Source organism: Bolinopsis microptera, chromosome 10, assembly GCF_026151205.1.
Source record: "Bolinopsis microptera isolate Bmic1 chromosome 10, MBARI_Bmic_1.0, whole genome shotgun sequence".
Lineage (NCBI taxonomy): Eukaryota > Metazoa > Ctenophora > Tentaculata > Lobata > Bolinopsidae > Bolinopsis > Bolinopsis microptera.
Window position 1 is genome coordinate 985478 of NC_087081.1, and position 17969 is coordinate 1003446.

The window sequence follows — 17969 nt, forward strand, 5'->3', positions numbered from 1 at the left end:
AACTGGTCAAAGATAGTCCTCAAATCTGTAATGCCTCTAATAAATATATCTTCTGACAGTAATTATGGAAATCAAAAGAGAACCTCCGGCGGGACTCGAACCCACAGTCCCCGGCTTAGGAGGCCGATGCCTTAGCCATTAGGCCACGGAGGCTTTGGGAAAATGTGGTTCATTTTAAGAATTTCCATTCGATGTAACAGCAAGCGAGGCCACAACTGAAACTGCTGAAAACTTTGCTTTCGGTCCCAACAAGTATTTTCAACTATCACATAGAATCCTGTTATATTAATTCGAAATTGTTACAATGAATTATATTTGCATCACGCCTCCGTGGCCTAATGGCTAAGGCATCGGCCTCCTAAGCCGGGGATTGTGGGTTCGAGTCCCGCCGGAGGTTCTCTTTTTATTTCATCACCTCTAGTAGATATTTTTGAATCGGCGGCTTTACACATGTAAAATTATTTTTAGTGCACATTTTAACGATCGTTTAGTCGGTTTTGCTTTTGTTGCAATTATCAAGTTGTTACTGTATTCCATTTGTAACTTACAATAAGTCATCGTACGTATGTAACATATGCCTTTGTGATTACAGTATACAACACATGATTGCGATCGTACATCATGCATTACGCAACAGACTTCTGGAGAATGTGGAGAATTAGAAGCAGATTGATTTTCAGCAAGCTGGAAATGTCCATGAAATTGAAACGTCTGAAAAGTTTTTTAAATCCGCCGAATTAATAATTTTGTTGGGGCTCATCTACTCAACCGGTATCTTAACCTGCTTTGAAACGAGTGTATATCAATTCAAGCAGCTAGTGGTTTTTAATCTACCCAGCACAAAATAGTAACCGACTTTAGACTTACAGCCTCAATACACGGTGTACGTTTATAAATATTATACAGTTTACAAGCCAGAGTATATAGACCATGATAACTTGTGGCGACCTTAGCACTTAGAATCCACAAGTTGGCTGCAACTGGTGTGGCGCTCATTAGACTCATTAGCGCAGGTATAGTTTACAAAGTCACGTTGTTCCTATCTTAGGGGTTCGTTAGCTGAATTGTATTTGCATCGATCCAAAATTGCTCATTCGAGCAATGCTCATTTCAATTGCTTCTATTAAACTCTAAGTCTAAGACCAAGCAAACCGATAATATATCTACTATATATAGTAGATTATACCGATTAATTCAATGATTTAGCATCGATCAGTTTTAAATTTAATGTAGTAATTCAATATTATTGTATACAGGACATCAATTAATCTATACAAATATTGATATGGCATGAAAATCTACAAACTAAGATTCTGACTCCTTCCTGAAACTAATCTACCATGTCTTCGCTCAACGAACGAACAGGTTTCTAAAATTTGAACTTTTTGTTTCAGAAGTTTAAAACAGTTAACATAATGTTATGCTAAAATTAGAGAACACTCCATCATCCATCCTTGTGAGTGTAACGAGTTCATCTTTCACTGTTGGAGAGCCTTGGCTTGTTCGTGATAAAGATAACACTAACAGTAACTTAAATTATATGTCAACGGCCATCAGACTATAACTTTTAAAAGCATGAATTATGCCCTATTTAGCTGTACTTGTGCAGTGCAGAGGCCGACATGCGACAGTAACCTTCCTTTGAGTTTGAAGAGGGTACTCAATTTTATCGCACATTTAATTATACATTGATATTTGATAGAGTTAATTATATATTGACATTTGATTGGCATACTTAACAGAAAAGGCTACTGAGCAGACGGAGAAAGAAGAGAAGAAGAAGGAAGAGAAGAGCTTGCCATTGCTAAGGCTACTTGCCCGACATTTAGTGGACGTAATCTACCTGAAAGAAAAAGGTTTTTTATTAAACTCTTAAATTCCTATTAGTATTACCTACAATCGGCACGTTATGACCAAAACTGTCATCACACCTATGACATTTGAATTGCTCCACATCTACACGTGCAATGTTTGATTTAGTAACTTAATTTCAAATTCAATTGAATATTCATAAAATAAATTTATATACATAAATATACATGATCATAGGACGAAGTATGAGTGAACAATTCCAAATTCTTTTTAATTTAATTTACAATTCAGATTGGCTTAAGAGGGAAGCTCTATTGTTGTCCGTGATGTTGGAATTAGTGCAAGAAGTACAGACAGAAAGGTTGAATATTCCTGTTCCATCCACAATCTCCGTAAAAAATGTCACATCTCATGGCATTTTCCCCCGAAAAATTACCATTTTTAAGGACCGAATTTTCAGAATTTAGAATTTATACTGTGAATATTATCTCATAAGTTTATGGTTAAACTTATTTTATTTAGGGATAGGATTCAGGAAGAGGCAAGGGTGCAGGAGGATGCAACTGCAAGAGCCACAGGAGGAAGGAAACGAGTCACAGGATAGTCAGGTTTATTATTATAGTCATGTTTCTATTATGTATTATCCTCGTGAATGATTAAATGCATTTTTGATCTATCTGCTATCTGTCTCGGTGCAACTTCTGCAATGAAACTCTTTCTCCCCCCCCCCCCCCCCCCCCCTGTAAATTTTACTCCTCTCTCCCACTCGATCGACGATCTATCTGTCTCCCAGCTTATTCCTCGTCGTCATTGCTCGTTTCATATTTCTCCCAACGGAACTTGTTGTTTCTTATTGAAAATATCGGAATTTCAGAAGTTTATTTGTTATTTCAATTTGATTTATTTCAACATCACGCATATTTACATAACCTGCAGGCGACTCGTCCACTACAGACGTCATGATAGTATGCTGCAGAAACGATAGCAGATAGGGGTGGAGCCTCAGCTAAAGGATTTATTAAATTTACTGCGTTAATAATAGATACGGTATAACTATAGGCTCTGTGTTTAAAAAAGCCAAGAACATCCTCTTATTACTATTACTAAAAGAAATAAACTGTGCAAGGTTCACGCACAGTGTCCACATATTTGATGTTGGTTTATTACAGGTCGTTCACATATTAGTATTACTATACGTAATCAATTTTTTTCATCCCAGTCTCACCCCCCCCCCCCCCCTCCGTAATCAGTTTTACACATAGCTTTTGTGTCAAAATTACACTAAAGTACACGTCATCATATAATTATTTGGAACCCCCCCCCCCCCCCCCCCCCCGGCCTCGGATGATTACGTAATATGTGAACGACTCCTAGTTATTATATATAGCTGAAATGGATTATTTTCTTATGTTAACTCCGACCTATGTCCTATTATAATCGATATACTTTGCACCGTTAGCATCCCATTATAATATCTGTAACTTTTGTTACAGAGAAAGGGCATGTTATAATTTTAAATTGTTAATTACTCTTACTCTTTTAAGTGAATTTATAATAGAAGCTTGTCGATATTTGTACCTATTAGGCTAAACGATAAACTTTATAAAATTAAGGGGACGTACACCAAAACCTTTTTTGCCGGGACCCGCGATTTGACTTCACATTATGAAAGTATAGATATAGATATAATTAACAATAAGATCTGATACATTGAAAGTACTCTCACTAATTGTTCTCTCCTGAACATGTTCTTTCGCGTCACGGCGGGCGCGCGCTACTGCAAGGGCTCTGAATAGAGCAAGTGATTTAGCACGCTTGTAAAGTTTCCGAACAATGCAATGCGAATTCAGAATTTTTTAAATTTTGTATTAATGTTAATTTAAGATGTTATAATTCTTCGCAGCTCGACCCAGTATATAGCGCGTCTCGCCGATCTAACTGTGGTTGCGAGAAGCGTTATTGAAATCCGAATATGCGCTGCGCGGTCCAGTAACGCACAGCGCTAAAAACTCGCGGGACTAGTAGAATATTTTGTATTAGTAAAAAACAATAATTTACGGGCCATTCATTCGTCAATTTTGAATTTGAAGAGATGCAAATTATATAAGCTTTAACATTAAAAATGGTTCAAACGCCGCGCATATCACATATGTTATATTAGCGCACATTTTCCCGACCCATGACTCAAAGTGCCGAAGGCACAAAAGAGTGTCGTATATAGCTTAGCTTGCGACAGTCATGCGTGCGTGCGTGCGTGCCTGCGTACCATAAATATTGCATATATATATTGTGTTACAAATAAAACTGTTGATTCACGATGTCAATCCTTCGCAGCTCGGTGAGGCACAGTGGTGCATTTCGCCGATCTACCGAAGTGGTTGCGAGAAGAATTATTTGATGCGCGGCGCGACCCAGTAGTGCATCGCGCTACAAATAAAACTGTAAACGTTGTGGACCAAAAACTATAAAAATTGCAAATGGATTTTTAGCAAAAATTTCTGCACGGTGGAATCGTTTTATTCGTATTTTTAAACAACGTATAGTACTTCACCTAACCATGTGCTTTTGCGCCACTTCGGGCGCGCTTGTTTCACAAGTCAAGAAACCGCCGTGAGGCGAGCGCGCGCCGCGCTACTGCAAGCGCAAGGGCTCTGGATAGAGCAAGTATAGTACCAAATTTATTAAAATCGCACTCCTGCGCGCAGTGTTGTGACCTCCCTTCGTCGTAATTAGCTCGTATTCAGATTGAACAATTTTGAAGTCAAATAAATGTGGTTTCTTTTAGACTTAAATAAACAATATGGATGTAGTCCGAAAGTAATTTGTCTACTAAATAACATTTTGAAATTATGAACAAAATTGGTGAAAATTTGCCGTAGATGTGGCCAAAAAACTACGCGCAGAACTAAATATTTCTTCATTAACGCGTGAAAATTTTTGAGTTTAACATTGAATATTTTAGCTTGGTTATTGTAATACTTAATTTTCAAGTCTCTATCCGATAACTAAATATTTTATCTTTACGACAGTATAAAATTTGTTTGTATATTTGCTAAATTAAAAAAACAGTAGGAATAGAAACGTCGAAGGTCTTGCGCTTATTTCAGTCCCAAAATATACCCTAATCATAAAACCCACTGAAAATGATGTCTACAGGCATATTTATCCCGTACACCTTCCTAAATCATTTAGCAAGGGTTCAGAGCCAGTTTTTAAAATTAGCTTTCGAATATCATTGTCAAGACATAAAACTATAAATAAATGAGTGCCTTTTTCTCTTTCGTCTCAACAATTTCTTTTTCATTTTAACACTATACATTAGTAAAAGCAATCAGCGATCTTTATTAATCATTGAAGGAGTAGAGTAATTGGTCCTCGTCAATGTTTAGTGTCTGATTACAGTTTCGGTCCGACCTCCACAACTGAAAAGATATGGGGGTATTATCAGTTATGTAAATGGACAAATTATATTTGCATCATAAAACTATGAAAAGATTGAAACTAATGTTTTTGAAGGCTCGCCTTTTCGTTTAACTTTAAGCAATCAAATAGTCAGTGCATGCACAGTAAAGAACAGTTGAAGGCACCGGGAATGTTTCAAATATAACCTCTGTCTACTATCAAGTATCAGACCACACACCCCATTATGCACTACAATGTACAATGGCAATTAAAATGTGTTCCCGCGATTTTAAAATGCGCGCATCTTGCGCCGTGACCATGACGGTCACAGCGCATGCTGGTGAACGGAGGTTATAGGCTGGTGAACGAGTAATTGGGACAAAATTGGAACATTTTGGAACATTGGTTACATCGGTTGTGGACATGCAGTGATCCCCAAACTTGGTTTGAGTGGTCCTAGGACCAATCTAAACGCTTTCCGGCCAGTTTTAAACCGTTCTGAGCACTTTTAGTTTTAGGAGATTCTTAATTTTTGTTCATTTTCGTGCATTCCATGAACCTGGGTAATTTTCATGCTCATTGGAAATTAGAAGGTAAAATAACTCACATAACAGTGCTCCCGACAAGTTTCACGGATATAGTGATTGAGTTTCTAGTCACCTAGCCTCTTGGCCTGAAAGATTTCTTGTTCGCCAGGGTGACTGCTTGAACGTCAACTTCAACCTCTCCCACTGCATCGAATCGAGGTAGAGTTGTTAACTGAAATATTACATTCAGTCTAGCGGCCAAATTTCATTGATTTCAGAGGGTGTGGCACGTCACTCTCTCCTTTTAGTTTTAATTATTGTTGCCATAAAGCGAGAACACTTTATACTAGGAACTCCAAAGTTGACAGACACATTAAATTTGGTATAACAATTCAAGTGATTCCCAAAATTTCAAGTTGATTACACAATTTAGCCAAGTTATGAACCATTTAAGGGCTGCACGACTAAGGTGAACCCCAATTATTTATATTAGGGAGTCAAATTATATCACCAATTAGTGCCGTATAATTAATGATGAAAACATGTGCCCGGATGAAGGATATGAAAAGTAGAATGGTATGAAGAGAACAGTGGAAGTGGAGGCGTCGAAGAAAGTCTGAGTCTAGGGGGAGAGGTGATTCCAAACGTAGCGGAAAAGCCAATCAAGTTCCTGGGTCAGTGGATTAGAGCAGAGGCAGCACGCCAACAGTTTTCTGAGGAAGTGGCAGGGTGTAGGCCATACACTGAGTAACATCTGCTTATTTAGTCAACCATCTAGTGTGGCCTTGCCCATCAGCATCCTGTCCGATACTCCATCAGTCCTACCAGCAGTTTTTTGATGACATGATAAGGGCGATTTAACCGCAAGTCAGGTCAGGGAGAGTTTGGAGACCAGACAAGGAACTAGATTGTGCTGAGAGGGACTTAGTCTGTGAAGAGGTGAGAGGAATGGTCCAGCCGAACAGCAGGGCAGGGATTGGTTTTGGAGAATGGAAGAAACCGTGGAAGAAGATGGACATGAGCTGGCACACACTCACAGGTTTTATGCTCAGTGCGACTTATGGTACTGTGGTCACACCAAATTGATTTTTTCAAATAATCCAAATACAGGCAGCGATTTAGTCAACTTAAGTTTTTCATTTATTTAATTGAACATTAAAAATGTATCCTTCATAGAATTTTGCATTTTTCATTATCTCGAGGGTATAAAATTGTCAATTGAGAAACACGTCATAAATCTAAACAAATAAGTTCATTAAAATAGCTATCAATCAGTAAATGAACGAACCTGTACATCTAGATGATGTAGGTCCACCACTTGTAACTTGTCAAACCGGTTGTTGTCAGCTTCCTGCTCAGCCTGAAAACACATTTCTGTTACCATGACAACGTTACCATTACAAGTTACCCGTGATGGGGAGTGTCATGAGGTTACGTGACTGATAAAGTTAATACCCCTCCTCCCCACTAATAGTGCACTCACCTGGAAATGAGGTAGTAGAGTCTCCAAAAAGTGAGGACCAGCGTCATGTCAGTAACTTTTAAAAAAGCCCCCTATCATAATATTTTAGTTTCTCATGCACGATTAAAAAATAGTAGTTCATCTTGGGGATGTTAATTCGAGTTGAACCCAACTTACACCAGATAAGATATGACTAAATTACCTGGCAGACTTAACAGCCGAACTTATAGACCACAAAGTCTTGAGGGGAGAGGTCGTTAAGATCAACAGGTATTAGCTCAGCATCAGAATCGTGTTCAGAGTTCAATTTTGAGATATACCCTCCTGAGGGTGAAAGTTTGGTTACCAAGTGAGATGACACAGTCAGTTACTTAGATACCGTGGTTACTAAATGACGGCAAATCAGTTGCTTAGACTTAGTGACTCTAGGGACGGAATTGTATGATAATTGCCAGAATTATGTTAAATATGAAATAAGTCCTAAGACAAACATTTTTACATATGTTTTGACACACGTTTTCTCTGCGTAATTTCCACACTAGAGGGGGGGGGGTATAAAGCATGTCATCAAACCCTAATTATACATTTCACATTCAATATTCACGCATGTACACAGACAATTAATTGGCACGTGTTTGATGTTTATCGTTAATCTACTCATGTACATACAACAACAAGATACGAGGCTAGGTCACTCCCGGTGTTGGGATGGCCTGAGGTGCTAATCTCCTTTTCATTAACCCTAAGCCACACTGTGCCAAGGCGCTATACTTGCTCATGCTGTAGGGGGGTTAGTCCTACGCGCCAGAGAAAGTGAATCACCAGCCGAAGCTGTACCCAATCACATCTTGGTAACTAAATGACTATTCCAGAAGTTTATGAAATTCGGAACTTACGTAGATGAGGGCAATCTTCGATACTGGAAGCTTCCTAATTCTTTTCGTCCACCTAGGACTAGCGGCTTCAGAAAGATTTCTTATTTTGTAGAATTCTAAACTGAAAAAGTTCAAAGTATCATTATAAGAAATGCATAAATTCCACAATAAGACTTTTCGTTATTCTTTAATCGTGAGACATTAATTGTTAATGCTTAAAAGTAATTCGTCCGGACGAATCCAAGAGTACAATATGTGGTTGTGGAACACAACAAGAAAATTGAGAATAATCTTGTGCGAGGGTAGGGACCCAGATGTCGTTTCTAACCCAAATAAACTTTAAGGAGGCTTCTCATCAGTAGCCGCACCTCCTTACTCGGTTTCTGAACTGGAATTCTATGGGTTTCCAGACGGCCAGACCGAGTATTACCACCCCATCCTTCTAGAGTTCATCACAAGTAGCACCCACCTTGAAGATCTTTGACACCCAGACACACCCCATTGGCGAACAAACTTTGGATATAATCTTACATGCTCCCGAAGGAATCCCTGGTTTATGGTCTTTCTCATCGTCACCAGCACTTTCACTAGAGTCACCAGCCCTTTCACTGGAGTCATCAGCCCAATCACTGAAGTATACAGAAGTACAGTTGTGGAACACAACAAGAAAATTGAGAATAATCTTGTAGGTGTGCTGAGTATTTAGTAGGGTATTTATAAAACACATTATTTGGCCGTTTAGGATCCTGAAATGAGTGCCAAGAGTCAGTTTTGTGGATTATAATGCTGGCTTTAAAGTGGTTTTAAAAAGTTTAAATAGTAGGGTATTTATAAAGCACATTATTTGGCCGTTTTAAATCCTGAAATGAGTGCCAAGAGTCAGTTTTGTGGATTATATTGTTGGCTTTAAAAAGTGTAAACAGTAGGGTATTTATAAAACACATAATTACTGAACACGTGTCGAGATTTACACCCCTCGGGAAACGTGAGCACACACTTAAAACGTGAAAAATCAATAATCAAGTAATCACACGTTTCCTTGCCCCTTCCCTTGTCTGAAAAGTGAAAACTATCCCCTCCCCTTTCACCAAACGTGTGTCTAATCACGAGCAATTTAAATCTAACACGTAAAAACAAGTAACACATAAATGCGAGTACAGTGGCAGTCAACTACATGAGTGGTAGTCATCTGATAGTGCGGAGAAACACGGCACACACGTTAGGCCAGGAATGTTCCGCGCCGTATAAGGAATAATTCACTGGGTGTATAAATAAACAATGTAGTTGGGCCGTGAACTGATGGTATTTTTTACACAACTTGTTTTAGTACGCTTGTCAAGTCTCGATTATAGGAGTATAGAAGTGAGACGGAACACCATAGTATGAAGAAACAGGCACTTTTAGAGTCCATATTATCACTTTTCACGCTCAGTGCTTCAGACTTTAAAGTAAAATTGGCACTTTCCATTTTAACTTCGGCTAATTGATCCCTTACCAATATAAGATAAGTTGTAAATGTAAGTATGAATTGTGGGTCAAATAAGACAGTGGTTTTTATGTTCTTAGGTGACTTTTTAATCTATAATTCCCGGCCAAATTCCCGGCCAAAAACTCAAAATTGGCCGGGGCCGGGAATAAACACCTCCCCCGGCGCCGGGAATCCCGGTCGTTCACTGCATTACAGCACAGTAAACAGAGCCAAAGTTGTTACTTGTCAAATGCTAAAATAGAATCTCTAGAATACAAATAAATTCATTCGATCAACATCGAATTCCGAATAAAACCGAAACCAAATATGAAATAACAGATATTTACAATAAATACCAATTAATTACTTACCGGTTTGTAAAAGTTGTCCGACTTTAAAATCTATAATCAAACCCCTATTATCTGTTATTGTGTATCGTTAATTGCATTATATAATACAGCAAGGCTGATTACTGCTGACACATTATAAAACAACTAAGAGCAAAAATATGGATGATAGAATAACGCGAGTGGCAAGGCAACATTAAACAGGGCGCTATTAATGCGTGAACAGTGAACGCACGAGGTGTAAAGCTCGAAGTGCTCCTTCATCAATTATGTTCAATCTTAGACGGATTTGACACGCGAAATTGCGCGGCAAATATGCGCGGCGTGTAAAACTTTTGTAAACCTTTCGGACAAGGGTTAAATTATTTTTCTACTGTCAACACAGCCCAAGTTATACGTGTTTTAATATCAAAAAATTTCCAATTTTTTTGTATCATTTTTAACTAATATCTTTTTCAAATCGCTGCCACATCAAAATTATTTTACGAAAGTACATTAAATTTTCACAGAAAGCAAGCTATATCGTTTTAGAACTAAATTAAAAAAGAATTTAATGTAAAAATGTTAAAACTTTAAAATTATCCATGGAATAAATTGCCAACGTCCAAATATGTGTGAAATACGACGTAGGGAGGTCACAACACTGCGCGCAGGAGTGAATCGGAGACAACATTCTGTGCCAACTCATTTCACATAGCTCTGGTTAGAGCAACCAACTCATTGCGCTTTATAGGCAGATTGCTGCGGAACATTTGTAGGTTTATAACCATTAACCTACCAGGACGCGCGCCGAGTTGGACTCGTCGACAGTCCTGGAATAATATATGGAACAAATATTTTACGAGTATCACCCGTCAACGGAACATTAAAATTGTTTTTACCAAGTGGTTATTCAGCCTTCTACCATTTTTATAATATTTGTAACATTTGTTCCATTTTATAACATAAAACATATCGCATATTGGTTTATTCATTTTTCGAGGATGTCTATCCACTATCCTTATAGTTAGACGATAACCATTGCTGAAATTATTTTGTATCTGATAAAAAGTCGAATGGAGTTTGGAATAATATGTAAGTTGGCGTTAATTCTTTGGGGAATATTGACCTTGTCTGCATCACCTTTCTAAGTTTAAATGGCACTGTACACTGAGTGTCTGAGTGCAGTATGGCGTTTGAAATTTCAGGATTCAGGATTTTTTAAATCCCTGAAATGTAGTTTTACTAACATTAACTATGAACAGTGAGCAATTTTATGTCTATCCTTATAGCAGAGGCGGCTATTGAGGGCGTCCAGGCGTCCGTGGACGCCCTACAATTATCATTTGGTGGCAGGTGCTTAAAAATAGAAATAGTGCTTGGTAATAGTGTTCGAAAATATCTAATCGCAATATAAAGCTCTTTATTCACTCAAACGTTCGTTTGGACGACTAAGCCGCGCAGTTTTAACACATAGTTAATTGTAATCGGGAACAAAGCACATCAAGCGCATCCACTACAGGTAATCTATATGATTTGCTCGTCCAGGACACCTTGCTATTTGAACTATCGACTGCTATCATACTGCACGGCTGAGATTGTACACGTGTGGTGTCTTGTTTCGACCATATTATAAGTTTTTGTTTTTGTTTGCTGTCGTCTGTGAAGTGTGACACATGACATACATGAGGCCCTTGTGTGTAATGTAATCGGTAGTTTGGAGGGAGCTTGGGCCGGCCAACAAAACTGCCAGCAACCTCCCACGAGCCGCCTCTGCCTTATAGCTGACAATTACCATTGCTGAAATTATCTGTATACTGTTCGAAACATTTTATTCTTTCTATGGGGCATGGAGCAATTTAATACGATTAAAAACATGTAATAAGCACAGTATGCTTTTTCTCGAAAAAGTCATTCCTATTTTTTTCTTTATACAAAGTAAACAAGTTTTTTTTGATATAACACAAAAACATGTTAATATAATACAAAATAACTTATATCATGTACTAGAAAACCCGTGTTCACAGGGAGGAAGCTAATAGTATTCTTTGGTAGTCAGTTTTTATAGCATCAACAAATATCCGTCACAACCAAAGATACAGCCGATTTAAATGTAGCTTGCACTGAACACAACGTAATTACCACAAAACCGATCAAAATGTCGCTCGCCAATCTTTGCACATGCATGTGTGCTTTTGAACACCATTACCTTGGTTACTATGCAACTTTTATTTGTTTACCTTATTTGCACGTGGGCGGTCGTACAGTACAGACAGACAAAAATAATCTTTTGAATTATAAGTAAGATATTATACTTCACTGTTCAAACTGATAATTAAAAAAAAAAATTTTTAATCAAAAAAGTGATGAAAAACTCACTTATCTGTGGTTGGTTGTTTACCCTGTACGCAGACATTGTATGTGTTCATTTGCATTTTAAGTTCATTGGTGTGTGTACTAGTTTATATCTCTAAAAATTTGTTTTTACTGAATCACGATTCTCTGATACTACATAATTTGGCTGCGTCAATCGTAGCAGTTTGCATTGAGCTAAGACCTTGTGAAGCCCCCTAGCTCAGCCCTGGGATCATTAATCTTACTTGTATTTTAATGCAATTGTCAATTTGCAGTACATAGGACATCCCACATCCGTATGGCATATACATTGCTTCACGAGGTTTCCTGATATCAAATTCAAATTTTAGATTATTTTCCCTTTGTAAATATGAGCAGCCCCAGCCCCTACTTTTAAAAGCCATGATATGGTGAATAGTTTTGTTTTGATTTATTTCTTACAGTTAGATGAAGAAGTTAATAAAATGTATTCAAGAAGAACATAATGATTTGACTTGTCAAATCGAGGAAATCAGGTTACGCATAAGCTATCTTAAAGAAAGTCAGCAGCAGAAGCTTCAGTCAAGTAAAATTCTTAATCCAGTTCCTGAACCAATCTACTCCCAGGTTGTAAATACTGAGTCATCAAAAGTATCTCAAACAGCAGCAAACTCAGAAGACATACTCTTGGTGAAAGTAGATGATGTGTTGGCAAGAGCTACAATGGTAATGAAAAACAAGGGTGCTAGTAAAACAAAAATTCCACAGCGGATACAAAATCATAAAAAGAAGTTAAAAAACACTGGCCAACAAGAAAATGATGCTGCTTGCCACTCTAAAAACAGAAGTACTGAAAATTCAAATATCAAACATCAGGTACCACCAGTGAAAGGGCCTTGCCCTTCAACAAATGAAGCTACCTTGGATAATGATGATCTAGTCGGTAAAAGGAGAAGGCGTTTGCAGAGTAAATATTTTAAAATTGCCAGAGTATTAGATTCATTAAGCTCTATAAAGAGCAATTTCCATGATAAACTAGCATATCCTTTGGACTCCGCTGCACCAGATGTATCATTTCAAGAGCTAACAGAGCTAAATTGTATTCATAAAATTCTCAGACACATACTTGACTCCTACATTACACCTGGAAATTACAGTACTGAAAATATAGAGCTCATTACCCGGAAGACAGATGAACAACTTTCTACAGTGACAGAAAACTTGTATTCTCATCATAACATGAAAGTTGCACAGTCACTTTTTGCTTGTGGATACCAGTCTGCAAATTTTCTTGAAAAATCTGTTCAGGATAGATTAAAAGTTGTGGCCTTCTCTAAGAGTCAACAAATTACTAAGTGTCTCACTTATCATGGCAAGATTTCAATGGCAAGAATGCACTTACAACTTTTGGAGGAGCTCTGTGACATTGCTAAGTCAAAGCCATTGAAGGATGATGCAAGAATGGTTCAATTATCAGAGTTTATATTATCTGAAAAAATGTTTATTCCACCAGTTAGACTGCAAAAGTAGTATAGTGTGGCTTGTTACAGATTATTAGGATTTTAGATATTACATTAATTGCCATAATATATTTTGTTGATGTCAGCATATAAATTGATACTATAAATTGTATATAATTTGTACATTTTCTTGGGGTCTGTTATTTATTGTCAGAGTGTTTTATAGACATTCAAATTTATCAATTCATTTATTACATAAATCACAGCATTATTATTACAGTTCTTCAGTAAAAATGTGAATATGAGTAAAGATAATATACTTGCTATTATTACCTCCTTGTGCAGTATGCATTATGCAAGTGGATTAGATGAATAAATAATGTATGTTTTTTTCACACTCCTTAGTAAATTTCTAATTGAAATATTGAAATAATTCTCTTACAAGGAGATGACATGAACACCTTGTAGTCACAGTTCTAGTTTCGCTACAGCTGTCCTTGAAAATATGGAAGAAAAGATAGGCAGCTCACAAGAATACACCTGAAAAATTCACTGAGATGCTCAATACATTCCTACTAAAGTTTGTCAACTCCACCATATTCAAAAGTTTCATCATGACAATCATATTGATCAATACATTGACAACTGCGTTCTACGCTACCTTCAGTAAACACCCCTCAACCTACAAATTGGAGTTGCAGATTCTTGAGGTTCTTGATGCTGTTTTTCTGGCAATATACACTATTGAACTTGTGTTGAAAGTATGGATCACACCCAGATCGTTTTTCTACAATGGATTCAACTGCTTTGACTTCTTCGTTTTGGTACTCTCCTATTCACAGGTAAAGTATATGACTATAGCTGAATATTTTGTTAATTGAATTTTTTTAAATCACTCAATGCAATTCCAACTTTTTAACATACGTAATTATTAATATTAATTCATATCAGATAATTGTTATCGACCCTCCGCCTTTGCCATGAAATTTAATGACAACTCACTCACCATAAATTCTGAAATTATAAAAAGGGGCAGTGTATACCTATCCTATTTTTTCAGATTGTAATGGTCAAAGCTGGATCACAGAACATTGGGGCATTCAAAGTTTTGAGATCAGTAAGAGCGCTAAGACCTCTCCGATCCGTCTCATTTATAGGAGGCCTCCAGGTATTCCTTTGTAGGCCGTAGGTACTATACCTACTTGTTGTGTAAAATATCTAATACAAAGACTGTTGTGGCGTGTTCCTGTTCAAGCTTATTTAATTATATTTACTTTTACACTTTTATTTCTTGTCATACACGCTAACACGCTCTATATAATATATTTAATTTCGAAATTTTCCCAATTACCACCAATAAAAGAAACCATTGCAGGTCATAGTAACTGCACTTTTAACTACCCTCCGCACATCTTTCCTTCACATCATGACCTTGTTATCAATCATAATGTTTGTTTTTGGGATTATGGGTTACTACATGTTTGGATACACTGAACTTAACAATCATCCAAATGACTGGGATAAGCTCAGTAGCGCTTTTCTGAGGTGAATTCATAAGTTTTTCATGTATGATACGAAGTATTGTTTATTAAAAAGACATAATGCTGCTCTGAAAAAAAAATATCCTAAATATTTATGCACCTCTCAAAATTCAAACTCTATGAGCAAACATTTCAAGCATACAGTCCTTACCTATTATTCGAGTGCATTTCTGGGATGAATAGATTAAACACTGGCTGAGTATCTTAAGTTTTATCTTAATAGTGGTACATTATTTAACTTCAATTTATTATCATCATGGTATGTTTCAGCCTGTTTGTGCTGGTGACAGCAGAAGGGTGGCCAACAATAGAGTTGGAGTTGAACCATGTCACACCTGTTCCCGCCATGTCCTGGAGTAGAGCCTACATCATATTGTTCCTCTTCATAGGACATTTCGTATTCTCCAACTTGTTTGTCGCTGTCATAATTGGGCAGATAGACAAGGGTAAGACGAAATTGTTTTCTTTTTTTCCTTTTTTAAACCTTCTTTATGACAAGTTGTTGTGATTTATATTTTGTGTTATTACAAATTAATTATCCACGAAGTATTTTGAAATAACCGATCGAAATCATAATCTAGTTCTGATAGATGCAATAATAAAACTGATCTAACTGTCTCAACTATACAATATATTATATATACAATACCTCAACTACCTTCTATTATTGTTCAGCTACATCAGCCTATGAAATAAAAAAAGAAACCAAGCACAAGATGGACTTGGATAAGAGGAAAATTCGTGTTGAATCGCAGCAAGCCACTGACATCCAAAGAATGCTAAAAAATCAGAAAAGCAAACATGAGAGCGAGACTTTCAGGAAGCATGTGATAGGAATGTACAAGTACATGAGAAAGGATGAGTTTACTGTCCACAAAGGGAAGGTCGTTTTGGTGCCACTTTGGGTATGTTATTTATAGATTACGATGAAATCTTTCCATTCAGAGCTCATTAAAATGCCAGTTTGCCCAACTCCGTAAGAGTAACTGGTTAAATCAGTAAACGCTTTTGTTGCCATTCTCATTAAAATTCAAAGTGGCATTATTTTTCAGATAGGGGCTTTCCTTCAAGAGCTTGACAGACAGCAAAAAAGTTCATTGAAGATTATCAACTTAAATCACGAGGTAAGCTCACTAGAAGCGAACTTGAAGTTACTCGTATGTACTAGCTTGGAATGTAGTTATGTAGGTATGTACTAGTTTGGACTGACGGATTTCTCAATACTTCGTAAAGTTCATTTTATGACCACCGATTGTTAACCGATCAATGCCATTAAATAGTTGCATAAATCTTATAAAGTTATAAGAATGAATCCACCACCTATTTTTTAAATGCAGAACTGCACGACATTGGGAGAAATTATGACTAAGATGGCAGGGCAAGCAGGGGATGAAAATGAAACAATTATGGAAGGTAATAATAGCGGGTCATTCTTGAATAGACCATCGAGGAGAAATGGAGTACAGCATCAGGCTGACATTCCTGTGAGTTCACATTCCTGTTTTATATCTTTATTATACATTTTATAATTACCATGAGCTATTATTCCTGTCAGTAATTGTGATTTGAATATTTTATAAGTGACTGTAACAATTCTTCGTTAGTAATTTTTTCCACTGCTAAAATAAGTGTCATTGTCATAACCATCACCATTACCATTTCCACTTTCATTAAAACTTCCTCTTCCCACTTCAGAACATATTCATGAGGTGTTGGTTATCGTCTTGTGGTTGCGAATTTGACGATTGTAACTGTACCGCTCACTCACAACAACAAGAGTGTTACAGCGCGCAGCGCATACAGGTAAAACCAATCTCTAGTGCCAGGGACTGGGGACTGTAGTTTAACTGGTGCCTTTGCCCCTTACGCAAATAATATAGCTGTCCTCTAAAATTCGCACTTAAAGACTGGGGACTATAGCTGGTGCCTTTGCCCCTTACGCAAATAATATAGCTGTCCTCTAAAATTCGCACTTAAAGACTGGGGACTATAGCTGGTGCCTTTGCCCCTTAGGCAAATAATATAGCTGTCCTCTAAAATTCGCACTTTCGTCGGACAAAATTTCAGCATAACCTTTTGGTTGCACAGGGTAATGTTTCATTATGTTTATGACTGCTGAAATACATTCGTTGAATGAAACTGCTTTGAAATTGAGAGGTCAGCTATCTTGTTTTGAATGCATTCCTTGATTTTGTCGATGTTGATGCTTGGTATTTTTTGTCAAGTTGGGTAATTGATCGGCACATTTTTTCAGTGAGACGTTCATATCTGGCATAATAGGTGCTCTGATCTTAATAAAAAGCATTTGGATGTGTTAGGACTTAGGATGTCTGAAGTGATAATACAAAATGTCCACATGCCGGTGTTATTGCATCTTTATCTTTAATTTAATGACTTTTGAATTGATATTGGAAGTTGGGACAAAGGTTAATCATTAATCTTATAATAAGTTGTGTATGTGCTTCTCTAAGTAGATAAATATCAGAATCTGTGTTTTCTTGTTCGTATCCATAATTGTCAAAATCTCAAACTAAGTTAATATTCTATTATATCATTGAATCTCATTCAATTTTATTCTTTGAAACCCTTCACTTTTCTGTTTATACTAGAAATTTTGCATATATATTTTAAAATATCTGCACCATGAAAGCTACAGATTGCTTTTAAAAAACCACCTAAATGCTTTTATTACAAAACAAAGCACAAAACAAAGGACAAAGATTTAAATATTATAACTTCATCTATATTTGCCTTGCACTTCG

The 17969-nt window shown here is 37.0% G+C and overlaps 1 protein-coding gene and 2 non-coding genes across 5 annotated transcripts in view; 2 read left to right on the forward strand and 1 right to left on the reverse strand.

Annotated features, from left to right (window-relative positions):
* Positions 1-17969, forward strand: part of LOC134822131 (glucose-6-phosphate exchanger SLC37A2-like) — a 104507-nt gene that overhangs the window by 75669 nt on the left and 10869 nt on the right. The window contains exons 2-10 of one of the 3 annotated variants that reach the window (XM_063833042.1): positions 14112-14508; positions 14727-14834; positions 15042-15211; positions 15478-15653; positions 15883-16112; positions 16260-16331; positions 16545-16691; positions 16903-17010; positions 17462-17696. The exons of 1 other annotated variant lie outside the window; for it this stretch is intronic. In XM_063833042.1, the coding sequence (XP_063689112.1) occupies positions 14224-14508; positions 14727-14834; positions 15042-15211; positions 15478-15653; positions 15883-16112; positions 16260-16331; positions 16545-16691; positions 16903-17010; positions 17462-17464 (1299 nt within the window). In that variant the 5' untranslated portion in view covers positions 14112-14223 and the 3' untranslated portion in view covers positions 17465-17696. Of the gene's footprint in view, positions 1-14111; positions 14509-14726; positions 14835-15041; positions 15212-15477; positions 15654-15882; positions 16113-16259; positions 16332-16544; positions 16692-16902; positions 17052-17461; positions 17697-17969 lie in introns of those variants that run through there. One more of the 3 variants, XM_063833041.1, reaches the window with a different exon arrangement.
* Positions 81-153, reverse strand: Trnar-ccu (transfer RNA arginine (anticodon CCU)). The gene has a single exon. It is a non-coding gene; the product is annotated as a tRNA-Arg (tRNA).
* Trnar-ccu (transfer RNA arginine (anticodon CCU)) lies at positions 325-397 on the forward strand. The gene has a single exon. It is a non-coding gene; the product is annotated as a tRNA-Arg (tRNA).